The sequence below is a fragment of the Pan troglodytes genome, chromosome 23 (assembly GCF_028858775.2).
Source record: "Pan troglodytes isolate AG18354 chromosome 23, NHGRI_mPanTro3-v2.0_pri, whole genome shotgun sequence".
In the NCBI taxonomy this organism is placed as follows: domain Eukaryota; kingdom Metazoa; phylum Chordata; class Mammalia; order Primates; family Hominidae; genus Pan; species Pan troglodytes.
This window is the reverse complement of record NC_086016.1, coordinates 27,152,350-27,176,505: the sequence shown is the minus strand read 5'-3', so window position 1 is coordinate 27,176,505 and position 24,156 is coordinate 27,152,350. Positions and strand designations below refer to the sequence as shown.

The 24,156-nt window shown below is 49.7% G+C and overlaps 1 protein-coding gene and 1 long non-coding RNA gene across 8 annotated transcripts in view; one reads left to right on the top strand and one right to left on the bottom strand.

Moving 5' to 3' along the window:
- KIAA1671 overlaps positions 1–24,156 on the bottom strand; it is a 245,237-nt gene that overhangs the window by 71,264 nt on the left and 149,817 nt on the right. The window contains exon 1 of one of the 7 annotated variants that reach the window (XM_054675953.1): positions 13,652–15,995. The exons of the other annotated variants lie outside the window; for them this stretch is intronic. Within the exon in view, the coding sequence (XP_054531928.1) occupies positions 13,652–13,936 (285 nt within the window). The 5' untranslated portion in view covers positions 13,937–15,995. Of the gene's footprint in view, positions 1–13,651; positions 15,996–24,156 lie in introns of those variants that run through there. 7 annotated transcript variants of the gene reach the window in all.
- On the top strand, positions 13,123–23,702 carry LOC104003711 (uncharacterized). The gene is made up of 5 exons (XR_676434.4): positions 13,123–13,497; positions 13,691–13,927; positions 15,110–15,149; positions 15,989–16,106; positions 23,203–23,702. It is a non-coding gene; the product is annotated as an uncharacterized LOC104003711 (long non-coding RNA).

Sequence of the window (24,156 nt, the reverse complement as noted above, 5' to 3'; positions counted from 1 at the left end):
TACTTCCAAACACCAGAAAATCTGCCCTCATCTGAACCTCCCCTTTGACAGGTGATAACTAGAATGACAATAAAAGCCACTGTTTATAAAGAACTATGTGCCCTCCACCAGCATCTCCTGTCACTCTCGTAACAACTCCGTGAACTGATATTGTTTGCGCCACTTTGTAGCAAAAGAAAAACGCTTTATCAGAGCAGACAGACTTGCCCAAAATTACACCAGGAATCAAAGGTTCTATTACCTAAAAGGGTATTCCAAAGGCCTACTACTAATACTTTGGCCTTGTCCAGAATCTGTTGGGTAAGGCCACATGGTTACTTAAGGCCTGGCAGGGGTTTGAACTCACATCCCAGGATGAGCTCTTACGATCTACATCAGTGGTTCTCAACCAGGGTGACTTTGCCCCTTACATTTGGCAATGGCTGGAAACATTTTTGGGCATCACAACTGGGGATGGGAAGGATGGTGCAGGCATCTAGTGGGCAGAGGCTGGGGATGCTGCTCAGCATCCTACAGTGCCCAGGACAGCTCCCTATGACAGAGAATTATCCAGCCCCGAACGTCAATGTCACCATGGTGTGAAACCCAGTTCTACACCATGGTACCTCTCAGGAAACGCACCCCAAATCTCTCAATCCACTTCCTCAAATGGGAGGCACAAGAAATGAGATGTCAGCAGACCTGGGCTGGAGTCCATGCTTGGTCGACTATGAACTAGGTGACTCTGGGCAACTCACCTCTCCCCAAGTCTCAATTTTATCATTTGTAAAACAGACCCGACATAGATAATACCTATTGGATGGGGTTTCTATAAGGATTTAAGACAATCTGCTTAGCTCAGTGGCTGGCACATGGTCAATGCTTAAAATATGTTACTCTTTAAGCCTTAATTTCCCCATCTGTAAAATGGGACAATAGCCTCTGCCTTGAATGTGGCCCTCCAGTTTTTTCCTCTGAAATTTTTACAAAGAAGTCACATCTTTCCAGATGGCCTAGCTGCCAGATGCGAACAACCTGGAGAGGTGCCTGCTATAGACGGCCCCTGGACCAGCAGCTAACTGCATGAATACGAAACCAACAGTCAGGAACAGTGGCTCATGCCTGTAATCCCAGCACTTTGGCAGGCTGAAGCAGGAGGACTGCTTGAGCCCAGGAGTTCGAGATCAGCCTGGGTAACATGGTGAGACCCCCATCTCTACAAAAACTACAAAAAATTAGCCAGACATGGTGACACATGCCTGTAGTCCCAGCTAGTGGGGAGGCTGAGATGGGAAGATCGTATGAGCCTGGGAGGTCGAGGCTGCAGTGAGCTATGATCACAATGCTGCACTCCAGCCTGGGTGACAGAGTGAGACCCTCTCTCAAAACAAACACACACTTGGTGTTAAGTGTCTGAGAGCTGGCAGTTTGTTACTGCAGCATAGCATACTCTAATCTGACTAATGTGTCAAGGTTATAAGGATAGCAACTGTGCCTGGCATTTATCATGCACTTCTGAGGTTCCAGGCATCATGCTGGGTACTTCACAAGGCATCTGAGGCTTGCAGAATTAAGTTACCTGTCTGAGGTACCAAAGCTGGCTAGTGGCAAAGCTGGGATTCAAACTAAGGACTGTCTGAAGGGAGAGCCAAGCTCTGAACTGTACTCAGCTAATTCTACTTGCACCCCTCTTTTCTTGCCATCAAGAAAGAACAGCAGAAGATACCAAATCTATGCTTAGAAAACAAAAGTCAAAGGTGTTCACAAACTCTGCAATTTTTAATTCTTAGTAATAAGGTATGCTTCAGACCCTCCTTCCAAGGGAGCAGGGCAATCTGACAGGACTTCTCTGGACTAGAAACTGATGCTGGAGAAAAGCCACCATGCTCTCATATCTCTGCATAGCGGTCGCTGCTGTTTATGGCCCAGCTCTTACAATGAATGTTTGATGAGTTAAGTGGGGTAATGGGCACTTAGAATCCAAGAAACAAATTCCATCCCATGCTGGGAGATTCATGCCAACTCCTAAAAGGGTGAGCTGCTCAAAAGCCCCTTGGGACCCTGACCCCAGGCTGGCTGAGCAGCCAGCCTCCTTTATGGGCAAGAACACATGAGACAAGAAAGGTATCCACTGGGAATACCAACACCTACACATTACAGACCATGGGCAGGTCTTCCCACCTCAATTTACTCATCTGCAAGACAAGGGATTAAATAATACTCCCTGGCCATCCTTGGACTATTTCCACAAGCATAAGTGAGAAGAAATGTGTACTAGTTATCTCTGGCTGCGTAACAAATAGCCCCACAACTCAGTGGGCGGAAACAACAAACATTTATTTTCTCACACCGTTTCTGGAAACCAGGGATCTAGGAAGGATTTCAGTGAATGGTCCTGGCTCAGGGTATCTCATGAGTTTGGAGTCAAGCTGTTGGCCAGAGGTGCAGTTTCACCTGCAGGCTGGAAGATCTGCTTCCAAGCTCACCTGTGTGCCAGATTTCAGTTCCTTGCTGGTGGTGGACTGGAGGCTTCAGTTCCTCACCATATGGGCCTCTCTACAGGGCTGCTTGAGGGTCCTCAAGACACAGCAGCTTTCCCCAGAGTGAAAGCTCCAAGAAAGGGAGTGATCAAGAGGGAAGCTGCAGTGTCTTTTGAAACCTCATCTCAGCCAGGCACGGTAGCTCACGCCTGTAATCCCAGCACTTTGGGAGGCCAAGGCGGGTGGATCACAAGGTCAGGAAATCGAGACCATCCTGGTTAACACGATGAAACCTCATCTCTACTGAAAAAAACAAAAAATTAGCCAGGTGTGGTGGCACGTACCTGTAATCCCAGCTACTCGGGAGGCTGAGGCAGGAAAATCACTTGAACTCAGGAAGGGGTGGTTGCAGTGAGCCGAGATTGCATCATTGCACTCCAGCCTGGGCGACAGAGCAAGACTCCATCTCAAAAAAAAAAAACCTCATCTCAGAAGTGATGCCATGTATTCTGTTGGTCACACTGACCAACCCAGTACAGCATAGAAGGGGACTTCACAACAGTGTGAATAACTGAAGGCAAGAATCACTGGGGGGACCACCTTAGAGGCTATCATGTTTGACTGTGCCTTGCCAACTATTAAGCTCTGATCAGATAACAATGGTGATGATAATGACTGTTTTTGTTTTTTTTGTGAGATGGAGTCTTGCTCTGTCGCCCCGGCTGGTGTGCAGTGGCGCGATCTCAGCTCACTGCAAGCTCTGTCTCCCGGGTTCACACCATTCTCCTGCCTCAGCCTCCTGAGTAGCTGGGACTACAGGCACCCACCATCACGCCTGGCTAATGTTTTTGTATTTTTAGTAGAGATGGGGTTTCACCATGTTAGCCAGGATGGTCTCGATCTCCTGACCTCGTGATCGGCCCGCCTCAGCCTCCCAAAGTGCTGGGATTATGGGCATGAGCCACTGCGCCCGGCCGATAATGACTGTTCACTGAGATCCTACTGATACAGGATGGGCAAAGTGGGGCTTAGTCCATGAGGGTTCTTGGCTTTGTCCAAGAAAGAATTCAAGGGCAAGCTGAGATGGAAGAAAACAGCTTTATTGAAGTGGCAGTGTTCCAGCTCTGTGACAGCCCCAGCAGAGCAGGGCTATCCCACAGGCAGAGAGTGGCAGCTCAGGGCAGTTTTGTAGTCACATTTATACCCACTTTTAATAACATGTAGACTAAAGGGCAGTTTATGCAGAAATCTCTAGGGAAAGGGTAGTAACTTTTGGGTCATTGGGTCATTGCCATGGAAAGGGACAGTAACTCCCAGGTGTTACCATGGCAATCAATGGGAAAGGGACAGTAACTCCCAGGTGTTACCATGGCAATCAATGGTAAACCAACATGTCATACTGGTGAGCGTGTCTGATTGGAAAGCTGCTTCTGCCCTCGTTCTGTTTTAGCTAGTCCTCAATGTGGTCCAGTGCCCAAGCCCCGCCTCTGGAGTCGAGTCCCACTTCCTACCTCACTATTATGCACCAAGCATTGTGCTGCAGTTCCACATACTGCAATTGTGGGGGAATAATATTATTGGCCTCATTTTACAGAAGAGGAAACTGAGGCTTTAAAAAAGTACGAAAACTACCCAAAGCCACATAGCAAGGGAGACGCAGAACCAGGATTCAAACTCACAACTCCCAGATCCCACAATTCACTCTCTTAACCAGCTGCGTATACTGGAGCTGGCTTGTCCTGGCCCCTGAGGGACAACTGCAATTTTCAGGAGCCAGGTATTAAACACAGCCATTACTGAAGATTAAATGATCTAAACTTACAATTAAAGAAATCACATTAAAAGCAAAAGTAATAAATATTCCCATCTCATCACTTCCTAATTACTTTGCTACATTTTATTATTTTCCATGGGCTTGCCGTCACTTATGTCTATTATATCTGTGTGGTAAAAATACTAAAGAACAGTAATCTACTGCCCATCTTTCCCCAACTTTGTGTTTAGTGAAAACTAGTTAGAAGCTTACAATTGGCTATGGTGGGAGTATTTATACCACCAAATTGCGCAAATGCTACCAATCAAAGCTTTTTCCCCAAGAAGACGGGGTTGTTAAACATTTTACCAGCACACCATTACAACTAATCTGTTATTTCTCTTGTAAGGACTTCTCTTGCTAAAGACTCCATTCTCTTTTTTTTTTTTTTTTTGAGATGAAGTCTCACTCTGTCGCCCAGGCTGGAGTGCAGTGGCGCGATCTTGGCTCACAGCAGGCTCCGCCCCCCAGGTTCATGCCCTTCTCCTGCCTCAGCCTCCCGAGCAGCTGGGACTACAGGCGCCCACCACCTTGCCCAGCTAATTTTTTGTATTTTTAGTAGAGACAGGTTTTCACCGTGTTAGCCAGGATGGTCTCGATCTCCTGACCTTGTGATCCGCCCGCCTCGGCCTCCCAAAGTGCTGGGACTACAGGCGTGAGCCACCGCGCCCGGCCAACTAAAGACTCCATTCTTCATGAAATCCGAAAACGTAACACTCCCTGTGATGCGTATCAATCCAGATTTCCTTCCTGAAATTTCTGACTTCCTGATGAGGAAGCAAGAAGCATTTGTCTGAACAAAACATCTGAGATTAGAAAATGCAGGGAGAGGGAGAGAAAAGTGAGAGTAACAAAGGGGCCTTCTGATCACAGAAAGCAATGTGAGCTTACTTAAACCTCGGGACCTCTCAGAAATCCAGATGAAGAAGTACACATGCAGGCCCCGCCCCTGCAGGGTCACTCCTGGTAGCCCAGAACGGGAAATGACCCAAATGTCCAGCCAGACAGGTTAATAAATTATGGAGCACACAAATGTTGCAAGGGCATTAAAAGTGTCATAAAGACATACAAAACTTTCACATTTTTTAAAGGATATAAAGACAAAGAGGGTTGGCAATTTTGTTTGGAAGAGGGGGGAAAAAAGACAAGAAGGAAATGCATTCCAATGCTAGGAGTGGTTTTCATCAATGTGATGTTAGGAGAATGGGTGGGCTTTGTTTTCTTTACATTTTTCTATATGTTCCAAGAATACATTGAGCACACCCTATTTTTTTGGTTGGGGAGAGAGGAAAGGAGATTAACATTATTTAACAAAAGCAGATCCCTGTGGAGCACCCAAGCCCTCTGTTCTGCCCCTCCATTCACTCCAGGTCTCTCCCAGAGGCTCCTACTCTGAGACCCAGACTTTGGCCCAGGCTAGATCTATAAAGGAACCATTGTTCTCTGGGTGACATCATTCTGCTGCCAGGAGGGTGAAAGGAGACCTGAAATTGGGTGAGGCCAGCCGAAAAGAAAGCAGCCTGTCCTGCCTGCCTGGCGACACTGTAGCAGAGAATGAAGTGACATCATGCTGGCCTTTGGGGCTGGGTTTAAGTCTAACCCCTTGAATCCAAACCCCAAGGTGCAGCCCGAGACCAGGGCACCTGGCAGGGCTCTAGACATGAGGTAGCAGGTGGCAGTTGGCAGTTGGCACAGGCAGTGGGAGATGGGGGAAGGGCACACAGCAGCTGGACCCCAGTTCTTTGAAGCCCAGATCTCCAGGAGAAATGTATTAGTAACAACCTGTGCCTGGCACACAGCAGGCACTCAAGAAGTGGTACCTAGAGTTGTTATTCTGTTCTTCTCTTCCAACACTCCACACAGAGGCACAGATACAGCTCTCCCTTGCTCAGTACCCTCCAATGCTAAAATCTAACATCCTATCAGAATCCCCCTCCCTGGCCCTACCCGGCCTGGCCCCTGGCCCACCTCTCTGAGCTCACCTCTCCCACTGACTTGTGCTGCTCCAGTCACTCTGGGCTCCTTGCTGCTCCTCAAACACACCAGGCACGAACCTGCCTCAGGGCCTTTGCACTGCCTTTCCTGCTGTCCCAATGTCCCTCCAAACTTTCTGGGGCTCATCCCCTCACTCATGCAGGTCTCTGCTCCAATGTCACCTCCTGAGAAGACTTTCCTGACCACTGTTCCTAAAATACATTCCCATGGGTCCCCATGCCCTGTTACATTTTCTTCAGAGCCCTCACCATTATCTGAGAGTACTTTCTTTGTTCATTCATTGGTTTACTTAATTGTTTAATGTGTCTCCCTGCTCCTATGAGTCCCATGAGGGCAAAGACCCTGCCTGTTTTCTCCTCTACTGAGCACAGTATCTGGTACAAAACAGGTACTCAATTAAAAATTCCTAATGAATGAATGAATGGTTTTTATTACCATTATACTTCAGATTTTCCATCCTGCCCTCTACAGGGAAAGAACTCCAGGCCTCCCTGGACTAGAATCCTGGCATCAACTCTGAGATCAGATGAGACTGGGAACATTCAGGGTGATGTGGCCGTACACTTCTTGTCATCTCTTAAGAGGTGTACACCAGGGCTGTGTCACTTATCCTCTCCAGGCCTCAGTTTACCCATCTATAATATGGAGGTGGTGTCACAGGGTGGACACAAGAATGAAGGACAGTGGATTTCAGGAGGGCAGATACTCTGTGAGCTCCTAGCCACTGTTCTGGGTACTGGCAATATCAAGGTGAACCAGGACGGCCAAAGCCCTGGCCCTCGTGGACCTTACATCCTAGTAGAGGAGTCAGAGAATAAAGCAGGGAACAAGTGACATGAAATAAGTATAGAATGAGATAGGTCCCAGGAAGAAATGTAGGATGGGTGCAGGGAAACGCAGGGAGTTCACCACAGCCTGGAACATCGGGAAGCCTCTCTGCAGAGATGAAGAGAGGGCAAGGGCATTTCAGCAGAGGGAATGGTGATGGCAAAGTCCTGGCGTCTGGAAGGAGCAGGGGGTGACTGACGAAGAGCAGGAGGTCAGAGGAGCAAGGTCAGAGTGAGCATAAAGGACAGAGGTAGGAGCTGATGTTAGCAGGGAGGCAGGGCCAGGTCGCACAGGAAAACTGGGCATCTAAGTCTGGGGTGAGGCAGGGGAATGACCTGATCTCTTGGGTTGTTGGGAGGAGAATGGACTGGATGGGAGGGGCCAGAGTGTAAGCTGTGGGGAGTGTGTGGGGGGCTGACAGTGGCCCCTAAAAAGATATGCTGGCTGGATGCAGTGTCTCACGTCTGTAATCCCAGCACTTTGGGAGGCTGAAGTAGGTGGATCCCTTGAGCCCAGAAGTTTGAGACTACCTTGGGCAACAAGGTAAAACTCTGTCTCTATTAAAAATACAAAAAAAATAGGTAGGTGTGGTGGTGTACACCTGTAGTCCCAGCTACTTGGGAGGTTGAGGTGACCATCCTAAGTGAGATCATCCTAGGTAATCCAGGAGGCTCCTATGTTCAGGGACAAGTGTCCTTATCAGAGACAGGAAAGGAGATGACAGAGAAGAGGAGATAGTGACATGAAGATAGAGGCAGAGATTGGGGTGATGTGGCCACAAGCCAAAGAATGCCTGGAGCCACCAGAAGCTGGAAGAGGTGAGAAAGGATGCTCCCCTAGAGCCTCTGGAGGGAGGCATTGACTGCTGACATTTTTTTTTTTTTTTTTTTTTTTGAGACAGAGTTGCACTCTTGTTGCCCAGGCTGGAGTGCAATGGTGTGATCTCGACTCACTGCAACCTCCATCTCCCGGGTTCAAGCAATTCTCCTGCCTCAGCCTCCTGAGTAGCTGGGATTACAGGCATGCGCCACCACACTGGGCTAATTTTGTATTTTTAGTAGAGATGGGGTTTCTCTATGTTGGTCAAGCTGGTCTTGAACTCCCGATCTCAGGTGATCCGCCCGCCTCGGCCTCCCAAAGTGCTGGGATTACAGGTGAGTCACCACACCCGGCCGACTGCTGACATTTTGATTTTGGACTTCTGGACTCCGGAACTGAGAGAGATGAAGTTATATTAATTTAAGCCACCAAGTTTGTGGTAATTTGTTACAGAGCCGGAGGACTCCAGTAGGGAGAGAGTACTGATGGAGATGGGGCTGAAATGCGGCTTCTGAAGGCAGGAGTTCTATACATCCTTTCCTTGCAATTCTCCCCCACTTGCTGAAGCAGTGTGTCTGTGTGTGTGTGTGTGTGTGTGTGTGTGTGTGTGTGTTTGGTTGGGGGAGATGCTGAGCCCTGCTGAATATTTTAAGCCTCCATTACAGTCCATAATTAACACAGAAGCAAATACTCCCACTCGGCCTTGGGCTGGAGGACTGAACGCTCAGCTCTGGGGCCGATGTTTAATAGTGAATCCCCAGTGCAGGGTGTGGTCATGCTCCCAGCAAGGCCAACACATGCTGGAGTCCCCACTTCACGGATCCCCAGTCCTGTGACTTCCCCTCTCTGTGCTTCAGATTTCTCCATTCACAAAGTATGGGGCTATACCCCACAGGGGCAGCTGTGTGGTTCCTGGCAAGCAGGAGAGGCTCATGGATGTGGGATCCCTGCCCTTCTCCCCATATTTAAGTCACTGGGAGAATATACCCCAGCTACAATTATCGTGCCCCACACCACATTACATACGACAGTGTTCTCAAACCTGGATGGGGGCTGGGAGGGGGCATTGTGATTCTGCCCCCAAGGGACTTGGCAATGTCTGGATATTTTTGGTTGTCACAACTGTGGGATGCTACTGGCTTCTAGTGGGTAGGAACCAGGGATAAGCTTACAATGCACAGACTCTACCCCTTACCCCCCACAGCCATAAACAATTATGTAGCCCAATATATCATTAGAGCTGAGGCTGAGAAACTCTAATATACAGCAATAGTTTGAGGTTAAAGACTGACCCTTGATATTTTAAGATAGTTCCCTCATTTTCAGCACATATATGACATATTTACATTCTGATGTGTTTTATTATCAGCCTCACTAGAAGGCAGCTCTGTGAAGGCAGGAGTTTTGTCTCTTTCGTTCACAGCCATTTCTCCTGCACCAGAGTTGTGGTAGATACTCAGTAAATACTGACTGAGGGGGCCAGGTGTGGTGGCTCACACCTGTAATCTCAGCACTTTGGGAGGCTGAGGTGGGTGGATCACCTGAGGCCAGAGTTCGAGACCAGCCTGGCCAACATGGTGAAACCCTGTCTCTACTAAAAATACAAAAATTAGCCGGGTGTGGTGGAACACGCCTGCAGTCCCAGCTACTCAGGAGGCTGAGGCAGGAGAATTGCTTGAACCCAGGAGGCGGAGGTTGCAGTGAACCAAGACTGCACCATTGCACTCCAGCCTAGGCGACAGAGCAAGACTCCATCTCAATACGTACGTACGTACGTACGTACATACATACATACATATATACATACATACACACATACTGGTGGAGGGGGTGGGGCACAGTGGCTCATGCTTGCAATCCCCACACTTTGGGAGGCTGAGGTGGGAGGATCACTTGAGGCCAGGAGCTCAAGACCAGCCTGGGCAACATAGCAGGACCCTGTCTCTACACAAAAGAAAAAAAATGGCTGGGTGTGGTGGCACATGCCTGTAGTCCCAGCTATTCCAGAGGTGAGAGGATGGCTTGAACGCAGGGTATCGAGGCTGTGGTGAGCTATGATCATGCCACTCCACTCCAGCTCCAGTGACAGGGCAAGACCTTGTCTTCAAAATAAGTAAATGAAAATAGGCTGGGCGCAGTGGCTCATGCCTGTAATCCCAGCACTTTAGGAGGTTGAAGCGGGTGGATCACTTGAGGTCAGGAGTTCGAGACCAGCCTGGTCATCATGGTGAAACCTTGTCTCTACTAAAAATACAAAAATTAGCCAGTGTTGTGGAGGGCACCTGTAATCCCAGCTACTGGGGTGGCTGAGGCAGGAGAATCACTTGAACGTGGGAGGTGGAGGTTGCAGTGAGCCGAGACTGTGCCACTGCACTCCAGCCTGGGTGACAAAGTGAGGCTCTGTCTCTAAATAAATAAATAAAAATTAATACTGGTTGAATGAAAATATGAGTGAATTAATGAAGACACGCAAGTTATATGCACCTGATGCTTAGCATGGAGCCCTGCACACAGTAAATACAAACACAGGTTGATCAGGCTCTTACTCTGCTTCCCTAAGGCACCAGTCTAGCCTTCTAGGAAGGTAGGACTCACATTAGTCTGAGCCCCCCAAAAAGCAACGTGGAACAAACATTTATTCAGCACCTCCTGCATGCTAGGGCTGTGCTTGCTCTTAGTCCACTCTGTCCCATTGAACCACCCACCAGACAAGTCCCAGCTGAATCTCCATGTTTCAGATGAGGGCACTGAGGCTGAAAGAGGTGATTTAAGCTGCCCAAGGTCACTCAGTTTGCACGTGGTGAGTTGAGACTCAGGCCTAAGTCTGTCTGACTCCAAAGCCCTCTTGGTGCGGCACCCCATGGCCTCAGAGACCCCCCACTTCCCGCTTTTATTCCAGTCTTGGCCCCTGTGCCATTGCCATTGTTCCTGGGTTCTGGAATTTTCTGTCTGGCCTCTAACTGGAGTCCACCTTGTCTCCTTGGCTAAACCTGGAGTACCAGGCGTGTTTCTCAGGCTCACATGGGACTGCAGCACAAACATGCCTCTTCCTGCCTTTGTGGCTCAGAGACAAAGCATTTGTTTTCCCTCTTTCCCCCTTTTATCCCTTGGACACAGAAGCAGGCAGGCCATTAGCAAATTACTTCAAGGCTGGCTTTAGAAAACATTTCAGGGCACGCCTTTGAGGGTTATTTTATGCCCGCGATAGATTCTTCTACACTGCTCTGAGTAAATACAAGCCGGAGGCAGGAACCAGGATGAAATGAATGGATTATTTAGATAAATCATGCACAAGGTCAGAAAGACTAAAATCCTGCCCCCTCCCAGCCCCAGCCACGGATACTGCTGTTGTCCCAAACTCCTAAGTAATTGTCTGTGGCTTTAAAAAGTTTCTTCCCATAAAACGAATATTTAAGTGAAGTCCCTGAGTAAAAAGGGCGTGTGTGGGTTTTCCAGCTCATTGAAAATCTTTGAAGTGATGGTTTGAGAGGAAAGGTTTGGTTGCCACAAGAACTAATTTTTAAGCACCACAGGCTAAGAACGGCCACGCTCACCACACGTTTACCAGCACATCAATGCACGATCATCCCCATTTCACAGAGGAGGAAATCAAGGCACAGAGAGGGAAGGAGTCTGCCCAAGATCACACAGCTGGGAAGTGGCAGAGCCAGGACTCAACCCCTAGGCAGGGGGTCCCTGGCCTTGCGTTTCGTTGACTTATCTGCAACACTGCACATGTTCCTATCCTAACTCTGCCGTTATCCTGCTCAGGCAGAGTGTCTAGGCAAGCAACAGAGAGAGGGCATTCACAAGTGTGCAGATTCTGTGTGCCTGGCACTGTGGCGGGGGCTTGCTTCAATCTCATACCAAGGCCTTGGTTCTCCTCATTGGACACAGGAAGAAACTGAGGCTTAAGAATGGGTCAGGGCTCCTCAGCCAGGAGTCTGATTCAAGCTGTCAAGGCCAAGGCCAGCTGGTGCCTACCACCCAGTAGGGTGGCTACATGGGAAGGAGCCTGAAGCTTGAATGTATTTAGCATGTATTTACACTCTTGGTGGCATCTCGATGCAACACAGAATGGTTCTGCACCACCCAACTTCATTTATTCAACCAGCTGGAGAGGCCACTGCTGCCAGTGGCACCAACCTGTAACACAGGGTAAGACGCCTAGGGGATTCATGCCAATGCCCATGGTCACACCACTCCCCAGGGTGGGGAAAGAGGGATGCCAACAGAGCCTGCCTGTCACCAACCCCATACCCTGAGAGAGAACAGGAGTGACAGAGAAACAAACAGAGACAGAGCAAGGCAGAGAGACACATCACAGAGACAGAGATACACACAGAGGGAGACAGAATGAATGAGGGGCCTTCTTTCCCTGTGGCAAGTCACACCTTCCAGAGGTTGGGGAATCTGTCTCATAAATCCAAGCACCACTAATTTGTTCTGGGCCACAAAGAAGCACAGACCCACTGTGAAGGAGACGTCCTGTGAACGAGACACGTGTCATGCCCAAGTGCTCGGCTCCTGCCTTGCATTTGCACCTGCCTGCTCTGGCTGCTGCGTGACCTGGGGTGAGTCACACCTCTGGGCCCGCAGAGGGGATACTGAGCCCCTGCACCTGGCAGGGCAGCTGTGAGCCCTGCCACCTCGAGTGTAGGGAGGGCCAGCTCAGGGCTCCCCGCTAAATGCTGGGTCCCTTAATGACTATAGCACTCCTGGCTAGGAGGAACCCAGAAAAAGGGGCTGGCTTAGCCCTTCGCCTGTCCTCAAGTGCTCCCATAAACTGGGCCAACACAGTCAGGTGGCAGAAGTCTCCTATGTGAAAATGGCAGGCCCTCTCTTTAGGCTCAGGCCTGGTCAGTGACCTGGGCAGCCCTGAAGTAATTGGGAGGGTCTGGGGAGAACATCTGCTGGGAGCTGGACTGCAAAGAGCTGTGAATGGGGAGGTCAGAGCCTGGGGTTCCGGACCTGGCTCTGCCGCTTGCTCACTGTGCTTCCCCCACAGTAGGCACTTTCGCTTTCTGGGCCCAGTCCCACCTCTCCAAATCATCAGAAGGACCTTACGATTGTTTCTGCACTGTCGCCTAGCAGGACACAGTCCAAGGTTTTAATCATTAGCTGTCATTCCACCCTGCTGTCCCAATCCAAGCCCTCCCGAGCCTGCCTGAGTAAGAAATCAAGGCCTCCCTCCCTGGCCCACTCACACCAAACCCCAGGTTCACGGCCAGCGGGCAAACTCGCCCACCACACCTCGGTCTCCTAAGACCCTTTCCTTGGCAATCCAATGAAAGCTCGGTGGAACGACAAAAGCTACAACTCAGCGTGCACATGACACCGCCACTTGTGCTTCCTAGGAGGGTGAGAGGAGATGAGGCAGGTGCCACTAATCCACCCTAAAAATAGGGAGAAGGATGAGCTTTCGTGTCGGGGGTTGGGGTGTTCACACTTAAAACATAAATCAACTGGCAAATTCAGCCCAACTCACGTGCTGGCCCTGTCCACACAGACGTCGACTCCAGCAAAAATGTCCTGACTGACTTCAGGAGAGATAGGAATTATTGCTACGTGCCTCTTTCCCAGGTACAGGGGACAGGAAGTGCCTGGGCTTTGACTGACAACTATTCTGGAAGAAGTAACTTCCCCGGTTTGATGTCTGGGACCCCCTCCCTGGGAGGACTGGAGGGGAGGAGCTTTCAGTGTTGTTTTAATATTTTTTAAAACATAATAAGCTTACAATATCTGGCGGTTCCGAATCTGTATGCCTTTTCCTCAGTGAAGAAAATCTCTGTTGGCTGCGGGCAGAGAAGCGGCGGAAGGATTCCCGACTCCGGGAAGCCAGGTGTCGGAAGGAGGAAGTGCGCTTGAAGGGGGTCCGGCTGGCCGACTCTGCACTCGTCCGTTCGTGGCCCACCGTGGTGGTCACCAAATTGAGGGCTTCCTGGAAGGACCTCCTCACGGTGCCCATCCAGTGGGTCATGTGGGTCTGAGCCACCGTGAGTTTATCTCCCAGGTAATCCATGGGGCCAGCCAGGAGGAGAGGTTAGAAGGAAGTTAGGGAGGGAGAGAGCAATTAAAACGCCAGTGTCCTCTTGCCTCTTTGGACTCTTTTGCTCATGGAAGTTTTGGGCTTGCTTGGAGGAAAAAAAATTAAAAACAGCAGCTTTCTTCAGGCAAACCAAGGGTAAGTAAACATCCCTGAGCCAGCAGCCGGCTGCATCCACGGGTGCCGCTCAGAATTAAGAGGCAGCTAAGTGCCAGGCTGGGAGTCCACCCCAGCGGAGTTATAAAGTCAACACACTGGGCAGTCCAGGTTCCAGTTCCAGGGCTCACCCAGCTGATCGGCCGAGACAAGGAGCTTTGAGGAACAAGCCGGCTGCACTCACTCCAGGGCGTGACGGTCCCGAAAGGCGGGGGATGGGGGTGGGGGTGGAGGGGGCGGCCTTGGGCACCCTCGTCCTCACTTCCCTTCAGGTAGGCAGCCCCCCTGAGGTGCACCCTGGGAGGTTCCGGTGGGCAAGCTGCCGCACCCTGCTGCCCCCTGCCCGGCTGCCCTCGGCCAGACCCCGCTCACCTGACCCATGCAGGTTTTCTGTCCTCTGGCTGGAGATTCCAAACCTGTCGGCCGGCAGGCGGCTAGCTCACTTCCGGAGGCAGCCACCAGGGCCCCCGGGTCCCCTGGCTGAGCAGCCCGGGATGACATCAGCCCCCGTCTTAGCGAGGGGCTTCGCTGCCCAGGAATGCAGGAGGGGCCTCGGGGAGGCGGAGGCGGTGGCGGCAGCCGCCCAGGGAGCTGACGTCCGCCCCCATTTTTTTCTCCCCCAAGTCCCAACTCGCTCACGGTCCCTCGGGGCTGATGGCAACTTCACGTGCCTGCCAGCCTACCCACCCCTGTGCCCTCACCGCAAGCGCACCAGGAAATGCGGCTGCACGTGTGTGCATGTGTGTGCACGTTGTGTGTGTGTGCGTGTATGTCGGCGATCTGGCAGCCCCGGGAAGGTTAGCACTGCTGGGAAACGGCTTCTGCCTCTAAGGTTACAGGCAGCGTCTTGGGACCTCTGGTCGGCTGTCAGTCTGTCTCCCTCTCGTGGTCTGTTTCTCTGTTGATTTCTCAGCCTCGCTCTCCTCCCTCTCCCTGTGTCTCAACTTCCACTTGCTTGTCTCTAAGCTTCTCTCCTCTCTCTCTCCTTTTCAGCTGTCTCTCCCTCCCTCTCTGGAAGGCAACACTGATCCAGGTGAGACAGCCTCTGAGGTACCCCAGGAAGGACTGGGGAGGGCTGTATTTCAGTGCAGGTGGAGTTGCCATGGCAACCCGGGGCACAGCATCTGCCCTGTCCTGGGCAGCAGGCTCAGCACTGGGAGCAATGGGAATGATTCATGGTTTACACTAGGTCACGTGAGCTCCCTGGGTTTTAACCCTTACAGGGCTGGAGTACTAGGGGTTGTGGGTACGACTAGACCCTAACACCCACTGTCCTCGGCCAGGCCCCGCTCATCTGACCCATGCAGGTTTTCTGTCCTCTGCCTGGAGATCCCAAACATGTCAGGGGTTGTTAGAAGGGGGTGGGCAGCAGCTGGATCCTGGAAGTCAGGCACACCTGTTAAAGGAGGTTTCTCCTTCTAGCAGGGATCCATGTCCCCCCAACCCCACTACTTTTACAGACAAGGAAATGCAGATTCAGAGACATAGATTCACTTGCCCAAGGTCACACAGCAAGGATGTCACCAGGCATGCACCAGAGCTGCTCCCACCCCAGGTTTTCCCAGGTCTGAAATGGTACCTGGCCCAGAGTCAGGGCTCTGTAAATATTTATTGTTCGGACACCAAGTACACAATTGAAACCTAGGTCGCTCAGAATGCATCCTATGTCCTTTCCACCACCACCTCACTTCAGTTTTGAACAAATATTTGTTTTCTAGACACTGGTCAAAGGGCCTCACTTGAGAAAGTTTATCACAAAGGACTCTCTGGCAATATGGCCAACAGATCTCTTTCTTTTCTATGTATTCCCAGTCCTTACAGCTATTCATTCTCTTTCTCTCCCTCTCTCTCTTCTTCTTTTTTTGGATACAGGATCTCACTCTGTTGCCCAGGCTGGACTGCAGTGGCTTGATCACAGCTCACTGCAGCCTTGGCCTCCCAGGCTCAAGCGATCCTCCCACCTCAGCCTCCTGAGTAGCTAGGACTACAGGTATGTGCCACCATGCCCAGCTAATTTTTGTGTGTGTGTAATTTTTGTAGAGACAGGGTTTCACCATGTTGTCTAGGCTGGTCTCGAACTCCTAGACTCAAGCGATCCACCTGCCTCAGCCTCCCAAAGTACTGGGATTACAAGCATGAGCCACCACATCCAGCCTCATTCATTCTTTCATTCATTCATTTCATAAAGATTCAGAGGGTGCCTACTCTGAGCCAGGCACTGCATAGAGATTAAGATCAGAGGGCTCACAGCCCAGCAGGGGATGACAGTGGTGGCTAATATTTATTAAGAGGTAACTAAATGTCCAACACCATTCTAAGCATTCACAGGAATCAACTAATGAATTTTTTTGCATGAACCCATTTGACAGAGAAGACTGAGATCCACAGAGGTGAAATCATGTACCAAGGTTATGCCTGATAGGTGTCCTCCAAGATGACCATCAGTAATCCTCGCCCCCTTTTATTCATACCCTGGTGTGGTCCCCTCCCACAACGAATCAAGGTTGGTCCGTGTGGTTAGCAGAATAAAGAAGAAGTGATGGGCCGGGCGCGGTGGCTCACGTCTGAGTAAAGAAGAAGTGATGGGCCGGGTGCAGCGGCTCACGTCTGTAATCCCAGCACTTTGGGAGGCCGAGGCGGGTGGATCACAAGGTCAGGAGTTCAAGACCAGCCTGGCCAACATGGTGAAACCCCGTCTCTACTAAAACTACAAAAATTAGCCGGGCACAGTGGCAGGCACCTGTAATACCAGCTACTTGGGAGGCTGAGGCAGGAGAATCGCTTGAACCCGAGAGGCAGAGGTTGCAGTGAGCTGAGATCACACCACTGTGCTCCAGCCTGGGTGACAGAGTCAGACTCCGTCTAAAAAAAAAAAAAAAGAAGAAGTGATAGTGTAGGACTTCTAAAGCTTGGTCATAAAAGGCATCATGGTTTCTACCTTCTTCTCTGAGGTCATACTGGGGAAAGCCAGCCGCCATGTTGTGAGGATGCTCAAGCAGTCACACACAGAAACCCACATGGAGAGAATGTGAGGCCCCAGCAAACAGCTAGCACCAGTTGCTGGCCATGTGAGTGAGCCACTATGGAAGCAGATGCTCCATCTCTAGTCAAACCCTTAGCTGACCGTAGACCTGCCCAGTATCTTGAGTACAACGTCATAAGAAATTCCAAGTCACAGTCACTCAGCCACACTACTCCCAAATTCCTGGCCCATAGACATCACAGAGATACAAGTGCCCAGAGGCAAGTAGGTAACAGGTCCATGAGAAAACTGAAGATTGAAGGCAAAGATGGGGTGGGGGGCTCTTGCAGCAGCCTATATACCTTACATTGATATATCCAGAAGTATTACTCCACCATGCAGGTGAGGAAACATACACAGGAAACATACACAGGGCTAGGTCGCACTTCCATGAGTGCCTGGCTCCACCCTCCACCACATGCAGCCTCCTAGGTCCCAGGACTTCTGGCATCCAAAGTGGGCCTCCAAAGTTTGTCCATTTTCCCCACACAGATTGCCCATAGTGAGCTCCTACACCAGGAAGTCCTCTTCATGGCCTGCTCCCTCATTACGCAGGCCCAGGACGTCCAGAGTGGAAACAGGAACAGACCTGAGAAAGAGCTGAGTCCTCCCCCCCTGGCCCCAGAAAAGTCACACCAGAAATACCTAGAGAGCTGGAATGGCACACAGCTTTTTAACAGACCATCTGGACATCGGGGTGGGAAATCCACTGGGGTCCTCAGGAGGAAAAATGTTAAATCAAAATACAAAGTAAAACACCTTTAAAATGATCATACCCAGTGTTGTCAAGGTTGTGGTGAAACAAGACACATATGTCCACAGCAGATGGACATGAAAACTGATATATATTTCCTGGAAGAAATTTAACACCCTAAATCAAAAGTCTTAAAAAATAATGGCTTGCCAGTTAATGACATACATATTGAAATGTACAGCTGAAATGTACTGATATCTATAATTTTTTTTTGAGACAAAGTCTTGCTCTGTCACCTAGGCTGGAGTGCAATGGCGTGATATCAGCTCACTGCAACCTCTTCCCACTGGGTTCAAGCGATTCTCCTGCTTCAGCCTCCCGAGTAGCTGGGATTACAGGTGCGCACCACCACGCCTGGCTAATTTTTGTATTTTTAGTAGAGACGGGGTTTCACCATGTTGCCCAGGCTGGTCTTGAACTCCTGACCAGTGATCTGCCCACCTCGGTCTCCCAAAGTGCTGGGATTACAGGCATGAGCCACCATGCCCGGCCAATAATTTATTTTGAAATGCACACACACAAAAAAAATGGAGTGCTGGGTGCTGTGGCTCACACCTGTAATCCCAGCTCTTTGGGAACCCAAGGTGGGAGGATTGTTTGAACCCTGTAGTCCCAGTACTCTGGAGGCTAAGGTAGAAGGATTGCTTCAGCCTGGGAAGTTAAGGCTGCAGTGAGCTGTGATCACACCACTGCACTCCAGCCCGGGCAACAGAGTGAGAACCTGTCTCAAAAAAAAAAAAAAAAAAAAAAAGTGCCATGGATGGATGGCTACATTTTTATAAAGCACACATAGCATTTTTTTTTTTTGAGATGAAGTCTCACTCTGTTGCCCAGGCTGGAGTGCAGTGGTGTGATCTCAGCTTGCTGCAAACTCTGTCTCCTGGGTTCATGCCATTCTCCTGCCTCAGTCTCCCGAATAGCTGGGACTACAGGTGCCCGCCACCACGCCCGGCTAATTTTTTTGTATTTTTAAGTTTCCTGTGAGACACCTGGTCATGGGGGGGGTTTCACCATTTTAGCCAGGATGGTCTTGATCTCCTGACCTCGTGATCTGCCCCCCTCCGCCTCCCAAAGTGCTGGAATCACAGGTGTGAGCCACCGCACCCCAGCCACATAGCAAATTTTATAGAATCTAGCTGATGGGTGTTTTCCTATATAATTTTTCTATATGTTTGAACATTTTCATAACAAAAGGTTGGGGTGGGGGGGGCACTGTGTCCAACTTTTGACCCTATAGTTAGTGATCCAGTTCCACACACAGGAATTCCTTTGGAAATAACAATAATAATATACAAACATTTTGCTATAAGAATGTTCATCACAGTCACATAGATAATGATGAAAAGGTGTAAGAACCTAATTATTCAAAAAGGGACTTGCTCAGTGCAGTGCAAGCCGTGCTGGCGCCAGAGGCAAAAGGAAAAAAATAAGTAATACTCATCCTGTTTTTATTTATAGTTCTGATTCCTTTCTCATCACAAATTTTTGCATTAATTTTAATTTTTTAAAAACAATTGAAATATTATTCATAGTGATCAGTGACTTTTCTTGATGTCCCCCAATTTTGTGCCCTATGTGAGCACCTCACTTGCCTTATTCTAGACCCACCCCGTCCTTGCTAAATAAGTATAGCATCATGATTAAGGGTTTGGAGACCCAGCTATAGCTCTTATTAGCTGTGTGACGGAGAACAAGTTACTTGACTTCTCTGGTTTTCAGAGATGAAGTCATCAAACTCATCATTTCCATCGATGCAGCTAGTACCTCCCCTGACTAAGATCCCCTTTTCTAGAAGGTGCACACACACACGTCAGCTGCTGTGAATGCTGGTTACGAAAGGCTCGGAGCTCTACCCTCCTCTGGAGAATTGCCCTTACTGAAGGCTATGTCCAGATGCCCACAGCCGATGACTGACCAATACAGAACACAACACTCAGGTCTCCTTGCCTCAAGGCACCACCAACTCAGTGATGCAATTCACACTCTAGGGGTCCCCATGGGACTGGGCTGAGGCTGGGGCTCAGCTGAAACCACATCTGTAGTTAGCTTTGTCCCCTGCCCCAGTTGTCGCCCTTTCTTCCTTATGGGTTTCGCTTGAGAGCTTTCCCTCAATGAATCGCTGCACCAGAATCCTCATGTCAGTCTCTGCTTCTAGGGAACCTGACCAAAGACCACTACCACCATCACCACCATCACTACTGCTAACTGAGCACTTACTATGTGCCAGGCATTACATTGCATCACTGTATTACACCATCAGCTCCTCCCAACAATGAAAGGAGGCTGATACTATTAATGTGGTTATCACTCGCATTTTACTGATGGAAAAACCACGGCAGAGAGAAGTGAAATGACCAACCCAAGGTCACACAGCTATTAAGTGGTGGAGTTTGGCACCCCCCCCCAACTTCATACCTGTGACAAGCTATATATCCTGGCCCTCACCAAATCAGTCTGGATGGCGACAAGCGCCCAGAAAAGCAGAGACCAAATGGCAGGTGGGATCATCCAGTTCTGCCTCCTTCCAGAAAGGGGAGAGGGGTGCAGAAGTGAGCTACAAAGCCAGATTCCTGCTTGTTCCCTCCTGGCTTCCTTTAGGTACAGAGCGGTCTGCAAGTGTGACTATAAAAAGCTTCGCTTCCTGAAAACTGGGGCAGCACAAGCATTTTCCCCCCCAGAGGACTTTTTCTGCAAAGTCTTCTGTTCTCTCCAGGAAACTCTTGGGATGTTTTGGGCATCAAAAAAGAAAGAAAACCATCTTTTTCTTACATAATTAATCCAAAAAATGCTGGAGAAGCTGCTGAGATCCAGGAAGTAAATGGGAATTTCTTTTACAATGTGAGGCGAGACACAGAGATCGCCATTTCTAGACAATCACGTGTGATTTCAGAAATCAGAAAATGGGCCAGGCGTGGTGGCTTATGCCCGTAATCCCAACACTTTGGGAGGCTCAGGTGGGTAGATTCTCTGAGGTCAGGAGTTCGAGACCAGCATGGCCAACATGGTGAAACCCCATATCTACTAAAAATGTAAAAATTAGCTGGGAGTGGTGGTGGGCACCTGGAATCCTAGCTATTTGGGAGGCTGAGGCAGGAGAATTGCTTGAACCCGGGAGGTGGATGTTGCAATGAGCTAAGAACGCACCATTGCATTCCAGCCTGGGCAACAGAGCGAGACTCAGTCTCAAAAAAAAAAAAAAAAAAGGAAGGAAAGAAAGAAAGAGAAAGAAGAAATCAGAATATGCCGGTCATTCATTCATTCAACAAACATTCCCTGGACAGTTACTTTCTGCAAGTTCAGTGTTGGGCTTGAGGGGACCTATGGTCTCTGAAGAGCTCAGTGTATCTATCTGATTCTTAGCCATTAAGGGTGGAAGGCCAACTCAAATCTGAGGCTATCCCATTTTCTCCCCAAAATCGAATACAAAAATGTATAATTTTAAGAATCCCTGGTCTGGTGGAAGAAAGAAATAGGAAAAAAAAATGAACAATTGCCAAGGGTTCTGATGAACAAGTGAATAACATGCTATGGGAACATAATAGGGAGGGTGAACCCCAACCAAGAAATTCAAAGGTTGAGGAAAGAAGGTCACAGGGAAATGATCACTTATTAAAGACTTACAATCAAAAGAAGGGTATCTGGGTGGGGTTTTGAAGGATAAATAGGAGTATTCCAAGAGGGCTGAAATCGAGAACACCACGTGCAAAGGCCAGGAAGTCGGGGCACGTTCAGTCTTGCCCTCGGAGTTCTGGACATGTGGCATCCCTGCCTACAGCTGCCTTCCCCTCCTCTCCCACCTCCAAGACAACCTTCAGCTTTTTCCAGATCTCCCGCAGGAGGTCCCACTCATATGACCCTCTTCACATCCTGCTTCCTAAAAGATTGGACATTCCGGGACTGTGCATCCTACACTAAGAGGTACACTAATATTATGTTAATAAAGAAGGTGGGGCCAGGAGCAGTGGCTCATGCCTGTAATCCCAGCACTTTGGGAGTCTGAGGCAGGTGGATCACCTGAGGTCAGGAGTTCGAGACCAGCCTGGCCAACATGACAAAACCCCATCTCTACTAAAAATACAAAAATTAGCCGGGTGTGGTGGCAGTTTCCTATAATCTCAGCTACTCAGGAGGCTGAGGCAGGAGAATCGCTTGAACCCAGGAGGCCGAGGTTGCAGTGAGCCAAGATTGTGCCACTGCACTCCAGCCTGGGCAACAGAGCAAGATTCCATCTCAAAACAAAACAAACAAACAAAAAAGAAGGTGGTACAGTGGAAATAATAACCACTAATGGAGGATTTACTGTGTACCCAGGAAATGTTTACTTGCACATCTCACCTCATTAACCCTCAAAACAACACTTGAGCGTGAGTCGTATTAGTGATGTTCCCCATTTTGCAGAGGCCAGTGAGGTTTAAAAAGCCAAAAGGACTTGCCCTGGGCTGGGTGTGGTGGCTCACGCCTGTAATCCCAGCACTTTGGGAGACCGCGATGGGCGGATCACAAGGTCAGGCATTTGAGACCATCCTGGCTAACACGGTGAAACCCCATCTCTACTAAAAATACAAAAAAAGGCCAGGTGCAGTGGCTCACACCTGTAATCCCAGCACTTTGGGAGGCTGAGGCAGGCAGATCACGAGGTCAGGAGATAGAGACCATCCTGGCTAACATGGTGAAACCTCGTCTGTACTAAAAATACAAAAAATTAGCTGGGCATGGTGGCAGGCGCCTGTAGTCCCAGCTACTCGGGAGGCTGAGGCAGGAGAATAGCGTGAACCCAGGAGGCGGAGCTTGCAGTGAGCTGAGATCACACGACTGCCCTCCAGCCTGGGCGACAGAGCAAGACTCCGTCTTTAGCCGGGCGCGGTGGTGCGTGCCTGTAATCCCAGCTACCCGGGAGGCTGAGGCAGGAGAATCGCTTGAACCTGGGAGGCAGAGGTTGCAGTGAGCTGAGATTGCGCCACTGCACTCCAGCCTGGGTGACGGAGCGAGATGCCGTCTCAAAAAAAAAAAAAAAAAGGCGGTGGCGGGGGGACTTGCCCAAGGTCACTGAGCTGGCAAGAGGGCTCTGGGACTTGAACCCAGACTTCTCTGATCCCAAAGCCTTTCACCACCTCATTTCTCTGCACTTACCTGGGTTGTTCCCCAGGCCTCTTGTGAGGGTCAGGAAAAGCCTTCAGAAGGGCTTGCCCAGTTGCCAATTGCATTAGTTTCCCTTTCTTGTCGACTGGCCTGGAGACAAATTCCCAGGACTACGTGTGGGAAGGGCTCGCTTATGAACTCAGCTTCAACCTACTTTTTTCTCTCTTTCAGGTGGAGCAACACCGTCAGTCAGAAGGCAGCGGATGGCACAGGGCTTCCGCGTAAGGCCTGCATCGCCTGAGTCATGGTTTTCTCATCTTGTATGAGGCCCACCCCCTTCAAAAGGTTGTGACAAAAAAAACAACTGAGATAATTTGTGCTGCTGGCACACAGTTAACACTCAATAAGGCCGGGCACAGTGGCTTACACCTCTAATCCCAGCACTTTGGGAGGCTGAGGCAGGTGGATCACTTGAGGCCAGGAGTTCGATACCAGCCTGACCAACATGGTGAAACCCCATCTCAACTAAAAATACAAAAATTAGCCAGGCATGGTGGTGTGCACCTGTAGTCCCAGCTACTTGGGAGCCTGAGGCAGGAGCATCTCTTGAACCCGGGAGGTGGAGGTTGCAGTGAGCAGAGATCGCACCACTGCACTCCAGCCTGGGTGACAGAACAAGACTCTGTCTCAAAACAACAACAACAACAAAATAATAAATGGTGACCACAAGGGATGATCGTTTTTCTATTATAATTCCTATCATCTCACTGTTCAAATGAATCACAGGACCCTAGACACTCAGAATCAGGACACCAGCAGGGACCAACCTAGGCCAACCTTCCCACTAAACTGAAGAAACAGGCCCAGACCGAGGGCTGCCCTAAGGCCTCACAGTCCATCTGCAGCAGGCGCCCTCTCTGATATCTCCTAGGAAATGTGCATGATCTGAACTTTGACAGCGTCTGCAACCTCACATATTACCTGTTTCCCAGCTTCTTTCTACCCTGAACAAACTGGACAGATGTTAATCCTGGAATGTGCCATGACATCTCTGGTTCAGCCTTTTGCATATGCTGTTCCCTCTGGCTAAGACACCTTTCCACCCCTTCCTCACCTGGCCAGCATCTAGTCCACCACAGCTCAGCTTAGATACTCCCGCCTCTGAGACACCTCCCCTATTTCCTT